This window comes from Phyllobates terribilis, unplaced genomic scaffold (genome assembly GCF_046119375.1).
Source record: "Phyllobates terribilis strain yellow unplaced genomic scaffold, ASM4611937v1 Scaffold_3__8_contigs__length_932513732, whole genome shotgun sequence".
Lineage (NCBI taxonomy): Eukaryota > Metazoa > Chordata > Amphibia > Anura > Dendrobatidae > Phyllobates > Phyllobates terribilis.
Window position 1 is genome coordinate 502,435,808 of NW_027362763.1, and position 17,467 is coordinate 502,453,274.

General features: G+C 46.0%; 1 protein-coding gene across 50 annotated transcripts in view; it reads right to left on the minus strand.

Annotated features, from left to right (window-relative positions):
• The window catches only part of TRDN (triadin), a 1,346,604-nt gene that overhangs the window by 1,042,750 nt on the left and 286,387 nt on the right, over positions 1-17,467 (minus strand). For all 50 annotated transcript variants that reach the window (XM_073675989.1, XM_073675970.1, XM_073675994.1 and 47 more), the window contains 3 exons: positions 6,582-6,638; positions 5,731-5,787; positions 5,046-5,102 (listed from right to left, as the gene is read on the minus strand). In XM_073675989.1, coding sequence (XP_073532090.1) covers positions 5,046-5,102; positions 5,731-5,787; positions 6,582-6,638 — 171 coding nt within the window. The remainder of the gene's footprint in view (positions 1-5,045; positions 5,103-5,730; positions 5,788-6,581; positions 6,639-17,467) is intronic.

Below are 17,467 nucleotides of genomic sequence, written 5' to 3' on the forward strand. Positions count from 1 at the left end.
CGGAGGATGGGGGTGATGGTGCAGGGCAGCAGCAGTAACGACACGGAGTCAGTGATGCAGTCCAGGGCCTTTACTCACAGTTCTTATTATCTAGACCACGTCTGCAGGTAACGGCTGCCCACGTCGTACTGTGCTCACCAGGTGAGGGGCTCAGACAACTCCCAGATAACTTTGGAGCGCTTCACAGGACCCCCTTTGTGTGTCCTTTGTCTGGCCTTTCTTACCAACCGTTCTGTCCGGCTGCCTCGGGCCTCCTCTTGGTAAACTTGGCGCCAGTTTCAATGACCCTATGTGGTGCCTTCCTAGCGGGTGTAGCGAGGGGCTTCGCCACATAAAATGTCACAGCCTCCGGTTTCTAGCTGAGGGTCGTTTCCTGCCTCCACTAGTTTCGGGGACCGGTCTCCCCCTTTGGCCTGACCCCTCCACGCAGGTGGATTCGGGCGTGCGGTGGCGACTCGCCCGTCCGCACCCCTGGGATCCCTTCATTCCTCGTTCCTGGAGCCTTCTCCGCTCCTCTTCCTTCCTTCTCCCTCTTCCAGGCCTGGGCCTCTGTTACTAGGCCCGCCTCCGGAGCAGAGCTCATGCAGAGCCCCTGCTCCCTGCCACTTCTGCTCAGACTTCTCTGCACTGAACTAAGATGGTGCCCACCTTTTATACTCCCTTCTCAATGCACCCAGGAACTGCTACCTCCCTGCTCCTGCACTACAGGGTTCCCCTTCCTCAGTGTTCCCTCCCCCCACTCCAGCCAGGGACAAGGACTGTCATGCCCATCTCAGAGGCATATTGGTCGCTCTGCCCCACGGCAATGTGGTGTAATGCATGCAGGTGTCGGGTCCTGATCCACACTCCATGCTTACCTGAGAGTGAGATATCACACCTCTGGGTGAGGTGCAATACCTCTGTAGCAACCGAGCCCTCAGGGTGCTACAGTTCCATTTATCTTCAGCCTAGGTGACGTATTGTGATACAGGGCCATGATTTTGGCTATAAAAGGGTCCCCTAGACCCCTACCCCAAGCTTTTTAAGAGAATCATATATGGCGTGCCAGGAGACTCTATGGAATGCTTTCTCAGCATCCAACGAGAGTATCTAATTACAAATTTTTAACTGCATCTAGCCCAGGAAATACTTTGTGCCTAGTAGCAGTGTCTGCTAGTCAGCGGATTATCCCGGCTGTTAAGCAAGCTACACCACCTGTAGTTTGGACACTTAATTTTTTCAAAGGAAATGCTTCGGGACCACGGGATACTCAGTGAAGAGCATCAGAAGGCACCCCAAGGCATAGGGGCTGGGACTGGCAGTAGGATGCCTTGCGGTGGACAGCCGAGCTCGATCCTTATAAAAGCTTTTTAACTGCAGCAGCTTTAGTGGACGCTACTGGAGCTGGAATTACGCGGCTGCTGGCATGAGACTTGCCCTCCAATAGATCCTTGTAAATGGATTTAAAGTGTATTCATTCAAATTAGAGAGACAATTTAAATTAAAAAGCTTAGAGCTGCCTCCACCACAGGGGGGCTCGCTCGACCCACCAGCGGACAGGCACCAGTATTGGGAGAGGGGGGCTGACCGTCAGGGTTCACCGCGGCTCTGGCACAAACCCGGCCACATGGAGGTGGCACGGGCAGGAGCGGACTGAACGTGTCGGCTTCTCACTTTTTGGATTTTAGAAGGGCATGACATGCCTATATCTGTGTCTCCCCCTCCTTTTACTCCTCCACCTCTTTTCTTTTCGCATGACTATATGTACTTGTCACTTTTCCATGTGTTAGTTGTGTCTTCTGAGCAGTTTGTCAGCTTTTGGACACCTTTGAAGGTGTTTTCTATGTGTTTCTATGTGTTTTTGTTTGCCTGCCATTGGTTTTAACGGTGTTCGGAGGTGTTCGACGAACAGTTCGGCGAACACACGGGTGTTCGACGAACCGAACCGAACTCGAACACTACGGGGGTGGCTCAACACTAATGAGGGGTCACCAGTGATGGGTGTCTGAAAGATTTTTCATTCTTACAGCTAAAAGCAAATGTCTAAGTGGGAGGGGGCCAATCCCAGAGAGGGAAAAAAGAGAAGCCATATGTCTCAGAAGCTAAGGAGTTGTGTGGAAGGAGATTGAAAGAATAAGATTGAGACTGAGGACTTGGAAGGATGGATGAATAAACATGTTACCATTGAGGGATCTGTTTGAATTTAAACTTTCTTAAAGGACTGTGCTACTGGATACCTGTGCTTCCATCATTTTACCGGTCTTATGGAGGATTGTGGGCTGAGACAATTCTATTTTTGACATTTACCTGGAATTGCTGTATTACCTTGGATGTAAGGAATAAAATATTGTTGCATCATTAACCTGCCTAGGTGATTATTAAAAACCCACAAACTTTGATCTTTACACCTTCTAACATTGTAATGAAATAAAAGGACTTTTTAAAAATAATGCTGACATAAGTCGAAATATGGGGAATGTTATTTATTAACTATGTTTTGTAGTATGACTATGTGTTTTAAGGATATAAGCATTGAAAGTTTGAAAAGCAATAGTTTTTCAAAATTTTCATCAAACATCAGATATTTTCTCAAAAAATTAAAAACTTATCGACTTAATTTTACCATTAACATAAAGTACAATGTGTCATGAAACAAAAGTCTAAGAATCCAAGGGATATATAGAAGGATTTCAGAATTATTACCACATAAAGTGACACTGGTCAGGTTTGAAAAATAGGGTTTGGCCATTAAAGATGTAATATATTTGAAGTCATCATATTATATAGCACTATGTACTTACAATTGTTCATTTTGCTTTTCTACCCAGTTAATTCTTCTCTTTTCCACTAGGTCTATGACATCATTTGATTAAAAACTGAATAGCTGAATCCTTCTAAGCTCTATGTAGAAACAGGAAGTCTCTTTTCCTTTCATGAATCATTACTGCAAAGTCCCCGGAAGGGGCAGGAGCTGAGTAGCTGGGTGAGGAGTTGAAGAGGGGCATGACACTTGCAGGGAAAAGAGATGAAATAACTGGGTAGAAAGGCAAAATTAGCTATTGTAAGTACCCAGTGCTATATACTATGATGATTGCAATATATTTAAAGGATAAAAACTTTGATGGAAGCGCTTCTGTGAAGTTAAAATTAGCTGTCACTAAGGGGTTAATCTTGACAGTTAAACAAGTAGATTCAGCAATTATGATTGCTTTTTGCACATTCACATAATGAAATGTGCCACATGGCTTATTTGTTACATAAGCTATTTTTTCTCGATAAAGTTTGGAGATCGCCTTGTACTTACACAAGACTCCTGTGTGTTAGTGATGCTCTCACAGTTTGCAACCATTCTCTATTAACAAGGATGGCTACTCTGAGAAGTTAATGACAAGGAAATTAGTCTAGCTAGTGTAGCAATTAATAACCACTTTTTTAATATACACTACCGTTCAAAAGTTTGGGTTCATTTAGAAATTTCATTATATTTGAAAGAAAAGCACATTTTTTTTCAATGAACCTAACATTAAATGAATCAGAAATACATTGTTAATGTGGTAAATGACTATTGTAGCTGCAAACGTCTTGTTTTTATTGCAATATCTACATAGGTGTATAGAGGACCATTTCCAACAACCACCACTCCAGTGTTTTAATGATACATTGTGTTTGCTAACTGTGTAAGAAGGCTAATGGGTGTTTAGAAAACCATAGAAAACCCTTGCACAAGTATGTTAGTCCAGCTGAAAATGGTTTGGCTAATTTGAGAAGCTATAAAATTGACGTTCCTTTGAGCTAGTTGAGAATCTGGAGCATTACATTTGTTTGTTCCATGAAACTCTCAAAATGGCCAGAAAAAGAGAACTTTCATATGAAATGCGACAGTCTATACTTGTTCTTAGAAATGAAGGCTATTCCATGCGAGAACTTGCCAAGAAACTGAAGATTTCCTACAACGGTGTGTACTACTCCCTTCATAGGAGAGCACAAACAGGCTCTAACCAGAGTAGAAAGAGAAGTTGGAGGCCCCGCTGCACAACTGAGCAACAAGACAAGTACATTAGAGTCTCGAGTTTGAGAAATCGACGCCTCACAGCTCCTCAACTGGCAGCTTCATTAAATAGTACACGCAAAACGCCAGTGTCAATGTCTACAGTGAAGAGGCGACTCCGGGATGCTGGCCTTCAAGGCATAGTGGCAAAGAATAAGCCATATCTGAGACTGGTTAATAAAAGGAAAAGAATAATATGGACAAAAGAACACAGACATTGGACATAGAAAGATTGGAAAAAAGTTTTATGGACAGACGAATCAAAGTTTGAGGTGTTTGGATCACACAGAAGAACTTTTGTGAGACGCAGAACAACTGAAGAGTGCCTGACGCCATCTGTCAAGCATGGTGGAGGTAATGTGATGGTCTTGGGTTTGCCTTGTTGCTGCTAAAGTGGGAGATGTGTACAAGGTAAATGGGAGTATGAATAAGGAAGGCTATTACTCCATTTTGCAACGCCATGCCATACCCTGTGGACAGCGCTTGATTAGAGTCAATTTCATCCTACAACAGGACAATGACCCAAAGCACACCTCCAAATTATGCATGAACTATTTAGGAAAGAAGCAGGCAGCTGGCATTCTATCTGTAATGGAGTGGCCACCGCAGTCACCATATCTGAACCCCATTGAGCTGTTGTGGGAGCAGCTTGACCGTATGGTATGCAAAAAGTGCCCATCAAGCCAATCCTATTTGTGGGAGGGGCTTCAGGAAGCATGGGGTGAAATTTCTCAAGATTACCTCAGCAAATTAACAGCTAGAATGCCAAAGGTCTGCAATGCTGTAATTGCTGCAAAGGGAGCATTCTTTGACGAAAGCAAAGTTTGAAGGAGAAATTTATTCTTTCTAATAAAAATCATTATTTCTAACCTTGTCAATGTCTGGACTATATTTTCTAATTATTTTGCAACTCATTTGATAAATAAAAGTATGAGTTTTCATGGAAAACACAAAATTGTCTGGGTGACCCCAAACTTTTGAACGGTAGTGTATGTATGTCATACTTCTAAGCACTAACCTTTGGCTGGAGTTTTTTTCTCAGGTTTTGCAAGTTTTTCTGGTTCTACTTTCTCAGCTATTAAAGGAAAAAAAATGTTATTGTGCAAAAAATGCTTTTTATTAGACATGTATTGTATTATTACATGGATAGCGTTTGTATTCAATCAAAATCCCATTATGATAATGCATGAAGCAGATGTTTGGCATAAAATTAGCTCTACTACATGTGACATCTATTTGAGTTTAGGCGACAGAAACAAAGACTATTAGAGTGACAAAGGGCATTAAATGACAACACATAGTGGCCATCACACGCAATATAAATTATAGCCAGAAACCATTGTGAATGTGGTCGATACGATATTTAAACTGTTTATGGCCATATGATTTTGAAAATAAAACACATTTTTTACTCTGAAAATCATGACACTCTTTTCTTTAAAAAATCCTTACAAGGTTGGCAGTATTTGAAATCTTGGTTCCAGCTAGCCTAACACTGATGACCATGTCGTACTCTCTCTCGACTTTCCCATTCTAATATACATTCACATTGAAATTCATTAATGAAAAATGTGCTGACTTGATTTTGTGAGCATGTGATCACATGTTTAATGTTAAGATGTTGTTTCTTAATTATACTATCTAGAATAAAAACTTATTAATCACTTTTTTAATATCGGTATGTCAGAATTCCAAGCACTAACCTTTGGCTGGGGCTTTTTTCTCAGGTTTTGCAAGTTTTTCTGGTTCTGCTTTTTCAGCTATTAAACAGAGAAATATGTTATTGTAAAAAATAAATTTGATTAAATATTTATTACATTTATTTCACAGTACTTCACTCTTATAATAAGTGCCAATAATTCCCGAGATGTCTGTAGAGCTCCTGATTTTCCACACAACTTAAATGTAAAAGGGCAGTTGGAGCACTAAGCCTCTATACATTGGCTTTTAAATATAATCAATTCCAGGACCATACTTTTTTAAATTAAATTTTTCTTGGCTAATTAATATAAATAGCATAACAATGTTCAGCAGTAGTAAATGTAATATTTGAAATCATGCAGTGAATTTCGAACTGATTAAATATGTGTATCAATTATTTATTAGTTAATGTAATGTGGATCTGTCACCAGACTTCACAATATAAATTACATAAATAAATAGATCTTGGAAGGACTATATAATCCTTTTTGAAAGTTAAAACTCAATCTTTGCCCACAGTCTGATTGAAAAGTTCCTCAGTGTCCCTCCTCCCTGCTGTTACTTAGTTCTCCTCCCACTCAGTATCAACTTCATATGTCAGGAAGAGGCTAAATACACTCATGAGCTCTGTCATTGATCAGCTAATCTCATTAAATACTTTATAATAAAGATTGTAAAGCCATTCTGAAAGATTTTCAAACTGTTCCAATTTCATCAGTTCTGAGAGATCTATTTAATAATGTTTTTTGTTTGTACTGAAAATCTGGTGACCGATTTATTTGAATGAATGTAATAATTGGTAAAAAAACAATTATTAAATTATTTTAAAAAAATCTAAATTCTGAGCACTAACCTTTGACTGGCCCTTTTTTCTCAGGTTTTGCAAGTTTTTCTGGTTTGGCTTTTGCAACTATTTAAGAAAACAAAATGCCACTGTAAAATACTGTGATTGCAAAGATAGGAGATGCTATATTTTAAGAATCATTTATAAGTGTATTATCATTTTAAACTCATTGTAAATGCTGGTAAATAATGCAGGGATGGACATATAGCTTGTACACAGGGACCCCGATGAGGGGCCAAACAACTATCAAAAAGTCTTAGCACATCCTTGAGAAAAACAGCATTATCAACAGTAGCAGGAGATGCAGGGGCCCTGTGACTATGTAAATTGCAGATGGTGGGGCGGACCCGCTCTGCTGTACTCGGCAAATAACACCTCCATGGGTCTATGCTTCTCCTGTGGCTATTGTACCACTGGCAGGATGTCTTCAGGAGACAAAAAGGCACCTAAGGCAGAAAGTGACTCACACTGAGCTTCCACTCCAACTGCGTGGCCCTCAGGGTGAAGGGAGAGCTGGCGATGTTCTGTGCTCCGGACACCAGCCTTTGCATGGGGTGAATTTTCAAACTGCTGTTATTATTTGTTGGGTGGGCGAAGGAAGGGGATGAAAAGTAAGAGAGGTAGTCGGGACTGAGAGCAGAGGGAGCACATGGCTGCTTTATTTAGTGTTTATATAAGTGTATATATAGTGTGTAAAGGTGGGCATATAATGTATACAAAGAGTATACAACAGCATGTTGTATATAGTGTAAAGGTGGGCATTTGGTTTTCAGTGTATGTAATATTGTATATACTGTGTGCTCCGTATATTACAGTTTGTATGCACAGTATATGTGTTTCTACATGTTTACATGTACATGAGTGCACGTGAATATACTGTATGTGTATACAGGGCTGGGACAGGGTATTTTTGTGCTCTAGGCAGATGAAGCTGTGGCGCCTCTCCACCCCGATGAACCCTCAGCACCCTAGTAAAGGAATGGGTCAGATACTAAGGTAAAAGGACCCCTAATGTACCCACCATGGTCACCAAAAATTCCAGCAAAAGTAAAAAAAAGTGATGTACTTTAGGGGTAAAGCTCAACAGGGAGTGGGACCATTTGGTTTCAATTAAAATGTCCATCATTTGGCATATGCCCTCTTTGAAACTAAACAGATAAAGCGATTTGGATACGTATGATTGTTATTAAAGAAGCACTCCTATCAAAATTTTTATTCTCTTAATATATTGCAGTCATCATATTATACAGCACTGTGTGCTTACAATTGATCATTTTGCCTTTCTACCCATCTAATTCTTCTCTTTAGGTCTATGATATCATGTGATTAAAAACTGACGAGCTGAATCCTTCTACGTCAGGTCCATATACATTTGTATCTCATGAACCTACAACTCTCAATATATCCTTAACAATGGTAAGGAGATGCTTGGAGTTGTTATTATCAGTCATTACCAGACTGTAGACCATACAGAAACCAAAGTACTGATGACATGTAGTCAGTATTGACAAGTAAACATTTACATCCAGTTACCTTATGGGTAACCTCTTCTCTGATTGAGTCTTTTCTTTCTTTTCTTCTCCATCTTGTCCAGACGCCATGATGACTTTTCACATCCACAGCTCTTCTCACCAGATTCCCTTTTCTCCGGTCTTCTGCAGCACATCCCAACACAGTGCCTTTTAAATAAAGCAGTGTTATTAAAATGCCCTCTGCATAAAAATGTCTGTCCATATTATGACACAAATAAGCCTCCTACAGTATATGGCCTCCACACTGCCTGCCTTAATGAGTTATACCCACCACACTGTCGGTAAATATCAGCTATAACTGCTACACCATCCACTCTTATGAACCACGGCCTATACTATCATTTTCCCCTCTCTAAGTTTCCCTTACACTCTGTATATCTCTACACTGCCCCCCCACCATGCTAATCTCTTTCCATACTGTGCCCCTATTTTGCACTGCCCCCTCTCCATATCAATTCTGTGACTCCTTTTCATACTATTCCTTCATACTGTCTACCATGTTGTCCTCTCCAAACTGTATACCCCCCTCACACTGTTCTCCTACACGGTATGATGGTGACTACAGCCATCCATACAGTGTTATATCCAAAACATCCCCCCAATTTACACTACAATGTCCATTATAGCCCAAAATATACAGTATGATGCCCCCCACAGACCCCCCACATATTCTATATAGTATGATGTCACCACAGCCACAGCCCATGTATAATGTCCTCTACATCTCCTAGTATATTGCCCCCCACAGTCTCTGATATAATATGATGTCCCACACAGCCCTCTTGTGATAGCTCCCACAGCCAGCCCCTCATATGTCCCCACAGTCAGCCCATCTTATGTCCCCCATAGCCAGCCCCTCATATGTCCTCCATAGCAAGCCCCACATATGTCCCCCATAGCCAGCCCCACATATGTCCCCCATAGCCAGCCCCTGTTATGTCCCCCATTCATTGGCAAAATATAAAAAAAAATGCTTATACTCAACTAATCCGGGCTCCCTGTACACCACGGCCGCTGTCTCCTTTTGCTTACCCAACAGCAGTGGACTCTGGATGACTCAATGACATCACCATATCGCATCATCTGATGTCCCCTATGTGCATCATCTCCAGCAGAATGCAGGCCGGTAGTGGTCTGCGTTCTGCTGGAGTTTGCGGCAGGGAGCAGATTACAGCTTCTCTGCTCCTGTCCCAGGGGGCGCTGCTCACAGCAATTGTATTCGCGGTTAATAGACGCAAATATAATTGAGTGCAGAGACAGAGTGATGGCCGGGGCGCAAGACAGAGAGAGGAGTGAGTGACTGACACTGGTCCCCTGTGTGCCTAGGCACCGGCCATCACTGTGCTGAATGTCTGCGGCTGGAGGAAAATGCTGGGTGGCCAGAGGAAGATGCTGGGTGGCCGCAGACATTCAGCCATAACATTTTTTTTTTTCCCGAAGTGCATCACTCATCGGGGAAGCAGGAGGTAGTGCTCTAGTCGGGTGTTTACCCTGCCTACCCCTCGTCCCAGCCCTGTGTGTATATATGTATGTATATATGCTTGTAAAGCATTATGTCACAGGTTAGTCCAGCTCACTACAAGAGTGGCCCTGGAGAATCTAAGATGCCTGTTAGTGTTGATCGAGCACTAAAATGCTCGGGTGCTCGAAGCTCGGGCCGAGCTCGCCGTGATACTCGGGTGCTCGACCTGAGCAACGAGCCCAATGTTAGTCTGTGGGAGACCCGAGCATTTTTGTGGCGGCACCCCCGGCAGTCTTTTAAAAGCCTAACAAGTGTCCAAAACAATAGTGACAGTGCTCAAATGACATGGGGGCATCATGGGGATCGCCCCAGGAAGCATTTCTGACCCCCAGGTCACTGCTGTCAACAACGTGGTCAGAGGTATTAAGCCACTTTTACAGGCTCACAATAAAACGTTCAAAAACGAAACTGAAACGGTTTTCCTGTGAAATATGTTAAGGAACTTCCTTTCCAGGGTAAAGACTTGTGTATAAGGTAAAATAAATTACCCCCCAAAAAAATACTCCTCCACACCTTGGGCTATGTTAACAAGTAGCATTTTTTATGCGTTTTTGCACTTTTGTATTGCTCTCAACCGTGACAAATGCATTCACCGGGCAATGTCATTTTAACATTTTACAACCTTATCTCGCCATGTGCTGTGGGACACATCCATATGTGACGCTCGCAAGCTCTGCCCTGGGAAGATGGGGTACTCGGAGCCGGGTCCGACGTTGAGAACGGGGATGCAGTCGTGGCCTGGACCCGTTCCGTGCCCAGGGCCATCACATTAAAAATGATGTTAGCGCTTTCCAGGTTGAGTGGTAATTGTCGACTACGCCACCTGTGGTGCCTGGTGATGCGCCACCAGCGCCGCTACAGTCCGCTGAGGCCCGATGTCATGGCGGCTAAAGTTCTCGCTGCTCCCCACAGGCAGAGCGCGGCCTCAGGGCAGGCAAGGCAGGATGAAGGGGGTAGTAGTAGTAGCGCGGGAGTGCGGGCACAGTGTCGCGTGGTATGGCGCGTAATGAACAGTCCGGAGGCCACAGAGATGAATTTCCAAGGCTTTACTCACAGTTCTCATAAGCAGCGCAAGGCTTCTCCCTGCTCCTCACGGAATCCTGCGGCCACCAGGGACGGGGGTCCGACTACCTCCGAGGAAGTCCAGTGTGAGGTAGTATCCCTACACCAGAGTGTTCCTGCACTACAGACTTTACCCTTTCCCATCTGTGCGTGTGTAGATAGGCCAGGTCTCCCTCTAAGCTCCACTCAGGTGTAGGGCTCGGGTGGCAATTCCTCTCCATCCGAGGCCCGGCGGGATCCTAAGGGCCTAACCGGGCTTTCCCGTCCTGGACGTAGAGTACGAGGTCGGGTGTCGTAGGCCGGTACCCCTCTCGCAGCCAGAATCCCTCTGAATAGATCAGGTAGGCGAGGACAGGAGGCGTACTCCGCTCCGTCTGCATCATTCCCGGGACCCATTTGCTAGGGAGCCACACTCTAAAGCTCCAGGCCTTCTTGATCTTGGTCCTTGGCCGGGTTGAGACATTCCTCATCTGCAACCTACCTCTCGTCCCAAAGATCAGGGTACGAGTGCTGTGTCCCATACCGGTGCAGGCCCACACAGGATCTGCGCTTCCGGAGGGAAGTCACATCACACACAGTTCATGACAGCACAGTTCGACCACTAAGAAGGACAGGTCCACACAGGACCAGGTTTGAACCAGCAGAAAGACCGGACAGAAGGACCAGAAAGAACCAAGATCAAAGATGGCATTCTATTAAATATGAAATTAGAAGTCTCACTGACTAACTGTTCCTCCACCCACACCCACTAACTGGTTCCTACCACTATGTGTTCCCCAGTCTCCCTGTAACCAGGGGAGCCGCATCTATTGCATACTAGCTCCCTCTGGTGGAATGTTGTGTTGGATGCAAAAGGCTGGAACACTACCATCACACTAGGCTTACCTCAGAGGAGGAACACCACACTCCATTAAAGAAGTGCAGCATTCCAGTGGCGGCCGAACCCTCAGGGGCGCCACACATACAGTGCAGAAAAGACATGGGAACAGCAGGGGGAAGACCCCTGGAAGCATCTCTGACACCCAGGTCACTGCCTAAAAGTGTGCCCATCATAAGTCATCCTTGCCGCATCAGAAGATGCAGACTTGCAACTATCCCCGTGCAAGTTCTTGTCCCAGGGCACTATTCAATTGTACCTCCCCCATTACTTGCAATGCAAGCGCAAGTATGCAGCCTGCCACCCACCCACCCCCAGGATGCAATACCATACTGCTTGCTTGCACTTGAAATTGGGCCTTCTAGGCATGTGGAGGCAGAATCTGGCCACCACGTCATGGCTGCGTTGGCGGCCTGGAATCCATACTCAGTCCCGGGTGTCCACACTCGGTCCTCAGCCGCCAGGGGGCGGCCGGGTGTCCATACTCGGTCCCCAGCTGCCCCATGGCCGGGTGTCCACACACGGTCCCCAGCCGCCACCTGGGGGCAGCCGGGTGTCCATAAACGGTCCCCAGCCACCCCTATTTCTCCTTGGAACATCCCCCCACACACTTTTCTTAGCCCGGCCTGCTTTAGGCAGCATTGGACGAGACCACCAGAGAACCAGACTCCTCTGGTGGGCCCCGGCTTCTCCATCAGTGGAGTTGAGAGTGTCAAGGTGAGAAGCATGATGATGATGATAGAAGTTAGCATCTGCTTTGTTTTCTTTTAATGCAAGCATAAGTGTGCAGCCTGCCACCCACCCCCAGGCTGCAATGCCATACTGATAGCTTGCACTTGAAATGGGGCCATTTAGTTTGGAGGAGGCCGAAGCTGGCCACTACCTCATGGCTGCTTCGGCAGCGAGGTATCCATACTCAGTCCCCAGCCACCCCTATTTGTCCCGGTGTGCCTTATACATAAGATTAGGCGCGTATACCAAAACATTACCTGTGCCCTCCCCAGTGCATTTAGTGGGAAGGACAGCCTATTCCGCTGTATTGTGTGCATGCCAAACCCCTGTTCATGGTACATGCGAAGATGCATCCCACCATGCACCTGTCGTTGCAGACTTGCAACTATCCCCGTTCAAGTCCTTGTCCCAGGGCAGTGTTCAATTGTACCTCTCCCATTCCTTGCAATGCAAGCGCAAGTATGCAGCCTGCCACCCACCCACCCCCAGGCTACATACTGCTTGCTTGCACTTGAAATTGGGCCTTTTAGGCATGTGGAGGCGGAATCTGGCCACCACGTCATGGCTGTGTTGACGGCCTGGAATCCATACTCAGTCCCCAGCCGCCCAGCGGCCGGGTGTCCATACTCAGTCCCCAGCAGCCCGGGGGCAGCCCGGTGTCCATACTCGGTCCCCAGCCGCACCGCGGCCGGGTGTCAACACATGATCCCCAGCCGCCTGGGGGCAGCCGGGTGTCCATAAATGGTTCCCAGCCGCCCCTATTTCTCCTGTCAATTTCCCCACACACACTTTTCTTAGTCCGGCCAGCTTTAGGGCAGCATTGGATGAGACCACCAGAGAACCAGACTACTCTGGTGGGCCCTGGCTTCTTCATCAGGGGAGTTGAGAGTGCCAAGGTGAGGACCATGATGATGATGATGATGATGATACAAGTTAGCATCTGCTTTGTTTTCTTGGAATGCAAGCGCATGTATGTAGTAGTGGCTAGGTCTGAGGTGGTCCGCGTTTTGGCGCATATCCTACCTCCTCCGAGGATTGCTGAATGTTTTCCTGCTACTATCCCAGTTCTATGACTCCCGTTAAAACAAAGCTTCAGGTGATAAATGATGGATGAGGTAGTGGCAAAGGAGAAAGAGCAGGAGGAACAGGGACCATTCACATCAATATCAGGCCAGTTAACCACATATGTCTTGTAGGATATGTTTCTGTAACAAAAGGAGCGGTTCAGCTACACAGTTATAGGGCATACAGTGCAATGCCTACCAAAAATTTTGAGGCACTTCAATGCCTGTTGGAAATGACATGGAAGTCAGAGGGCCTTAACTAAACCGTTTTTTCCATTTATACCAACTGGGTCTCCTGTACACTGTTAGCCTAAGCAGTGAATGGAATGCTTTCCAAAAATTATGAGGAACTTGCAATGCCCATTACAAGAGCCATGCAGTACAGCAAATTACAAACATAAGTCCCATTATTGGGGAGTGGGTCTCCCATAGTATTTGCTTATGCCTTCCAAGCAAAAGCTTCCAAAAATTAGGACGGACCAACTTGCAATGCCCCTTACAAGAGCCATGCAGTACAGCACATTACAAACATAAGTCCGATTATTGGGGAGTGGGTCTCCCATAGTATTTGCTTATGCCTTCCAAGCAAAAGCTTTCAAAAATTAGGACGGACCAACTTGCAATGCCCCTTTCAAGAGCCATGCAGTACAGCATATTACAAACATAAGTCCCATTATTGGGGAGTGGGGGTCAGAGTGGTATAACAAGACGCTTTTAATGCCCCTCAGAAGAGACGTGTAGGTCAGAGTGTTATAGCAAGACGTTTTTAATGCCCTTTACAAGAGCCATACAGTACAGCATCTTAAAAATATTATTCCCATTAATGGAGAGTGGGTCTCCCACAGTCTTTGCTTATGCCTTCCAATCAAAAGCTTCAAAAAATTAGGAGGAAATGCAGTGCCCGTTCGAAGACTCGTGGAGGTACCAGTAGCTTCACAAGACTGTTTTAATGCCCCTTACAAGAGACGTGGAGGTCAGAGTGGTATAACAAGACGCTTTTAATGCCCCTTACAAGAGACGTGGAGGTCAGAGTGGTATAACAAGACGCTTTTAATGCCCCTTACAAGAGACGTGGAGGTCAGAGTGGTATAACAAGACGCTTTTAATGCCCCTCAGAAGAGACGTGGAGGTCAGAGTGGTATAACAAGACGCTTTTAATGCCCCTTAAAAGAGCCATACAGTACAGCATCTTAAAAATATTATTCCCATTAATGGAGAGTGGGTCTCCCACAGTCTTTGCTTATGCCTTCCAATCAAAAGCTTCAAAAAATTAGGAGGAAATGCAGTGCCCGTTCGAAGACTCGTGGAGGTACCTGTAGCTTCACAAGACTGTTTTAATGCCCCTTACAAGAGACGTGGAGGTCAGAGTGGTATAACAAGACGCTTTTAATGCCCCTTACAAGAGACGTGGAGGTCAGAGTGGTATAACAAGACGCTTTTAATGCCCCTCAGAAGAGACGTGGAGGTCAGTGTGGTATAACAAGACGCTTTTAATGCCCCTTACAAGAGACGTGGAGGTCAGAGTGGTATAACAAGACGCTTTTAATGCCCCTTAAAAGAGCCATACAGTACAGCATCTTAAAAATATTATTCCCATTATTGGGGAGTGGGTCTCCCACAGTCTTTGCTTATGCCTTCCCAGCAAAAGCTGACAAACATAAGGACGGAGGAACTTTCAATAATGGCAACACGGACCACGGTCACCCTGGTGGTATAATGGTGGTGGAGGCTGAGGATAAGGAGAAGAACATAAAACAGCCGAAATGAGGATGCGTATACCCATGTGTGGGTGTGAAGCGGTGCATGGGAATACACCTCCCGAAATAACACCGTGGATTTGACTTTATGTTACTCTGCTGTCATTTGGTGGTGATGAGAAGTCTGGCCCTATCCAGCCCTTGTTCATTTTGATAAGGGTCAGCTTGTCAGCATTGTCAGTTGACAGGCGAGTGCGCTTATCAGTTATAATTCCCCCAGCGGCACTAAAAACACGCTCCGATAACACGCTAGTGGCAGGGCAGGCCAGGACCTCCAAGGCGTACAGAGCGAGTTCATTCCAAGTGTCCAGCTTGGATACCCAATAATTAAAAGGCACAGAGGAATCACGGAGGATGCTGGTACGGTCGGCAAGGTACTCCCTCACCATCTTTTGAAACTTTCCACTCCTTGTGAGAGTACCCCACGCCTCAGGGTCTGCCCAAAGGGAGGGTCTGAGAAAACTGTACCAGAACGTTGACAGTGTTCCCCTGCCTCTGCTGGATTGGAGCTGCCTCTCTCTCGCTTGTACGCTTTGGTTGGTCAACGAACTGTGACCTCTGCCGCTAGCGTGTTCAGATGGGAATTTTTTTTTTTTTTAACAGTTCTGCAGCAAGCGTCTTCTGGTACTGGCCCATTTTTGTAGACCTCTCCACCTCAGGAATAAGAGAGTGAAAGTTCTCCTTGTAGCGGGGGTCTACAAGTGTCACCAACCAGTAATGACTGTCACCCAACATTTTGACAACGCGACGGTCACGGTTAAGGCAGCGTAACAAAGTCATTCATGCGTGCTAGACTGGTAATGGGCAAGATTTCCGTGTCCTCACCAAGATGACAACTGACCATGCTCTCCTCCTCCTCCTTCCCCCTGTCCTCAGGCCACCCACGCTGAACCGACGGTATGACACTTGTACAGGTACTACCGTCTACAGCGCATGATAATAGCTCCTGTTCTTCCTCCTCCTCCTCTCCCTCATTGTCCCCCAATGCACGTTGGGATGAGATGAGGCTGGGCTGTGTGTAATCGCCCGCTATGGCTTCTTGATCCATCTCATCACACTCTGGCTGCAATGCCTGCTCTTTAATTCTCTGCAGAGAGCATTGCAAAAGACAGACAAGTGGGATGCTGACACTAATGATGGCGTCATCGCCACTCACCATCTTGGTGGCCTCCTCAAAGTTTGTCAGGATGGTACATATGTCAGACATCCAGGTCCACTCATGAGGTCTTATGTGTGGAGTCTGACCTGAATATCGACGGCCTTGTTGCAGCTGGTACTCCACAACTGCTCTCTTCTGCTCACAAATCCTTTGCAACTTGTGAAGGGTAGAGTTCCAACGTGTGGGGACATCACACACCAGTCTGTGTGCCGGAAGCTGCAAACGCTGCTGCAACACAGAAAGGGCGGCGGAAGCTGTAGCCAACTTGAGAAAATGAGCTGACAGGCGGCGTACTTTCACAAGCAGATCTGGCAACTTGGGGTACGATTTAAGAAACCGCTGAACCACGAGGTTAAGCACATGAGCTAGGCATGGTACGTGTGTGATCTCGCCTCGCCTCAGAGCCGCCACCAGGTTACAGCCATTGTCACACACGACCATGCCTGGATGTAGGTTCAGTGGTCTCAGCCACAGATCTGCCTGCTCTTTCACAGCTATCCACAACTCACAAGCAGTGTGAGGTTTATCACCTAAGCTTATGAGTTTCAGCACAGCCTGTTGCCGCTTGGCGGAGGCAGTACTGCAGTGCTTCCAGCTTGTAACTGATGTGTTGATATCTGAGATGGAGGCTGAACATGAGGAGGAGAAGGAGGAGGAGGAGGAGGAGGAGGAGGAGGATGCGCAGGAGCTGTACACTGTGGGGGCAACTCTGACTTACATAGGGCCCGCAATCGTCGGAGTGGGGAGGATGTGTTCTGTCCCAAGGTCCGACTGGGTCCCGGCTTCCACTATGTTTACCCTGTGTGCCATCAGGGAGATGTACCGTCCCTGGCCACAAACACTTGTCCATGTGTCCGTTGTCAGGTGGACTCTTCCGGTAGCTGCATTGTTGAGGGCACGGCAGATGTTTTGGGACACGTGCTTGTGTAGTGCGGGGATGGCACACCGGGCAAAATAGTGTCGGCTGGGGACCGAGTACCGAGGGACGGCCACCACCATAAGGTTGCAGAAGGATTCCGTCTCCACCAGCCTAAAAGGCAGCATTTCCAACGCAAGAAGTCGTGAAATTTGCGAATTTAGGACTGTGGCCTGTGCGGCGTTAGCTGCGAATTTCCGCTTTCGTTCAAAGGTCTGGGATATGGACAATTGAACGCTGCGGTAGGACGTGGACGTTGATGCCGTTTCTTGAG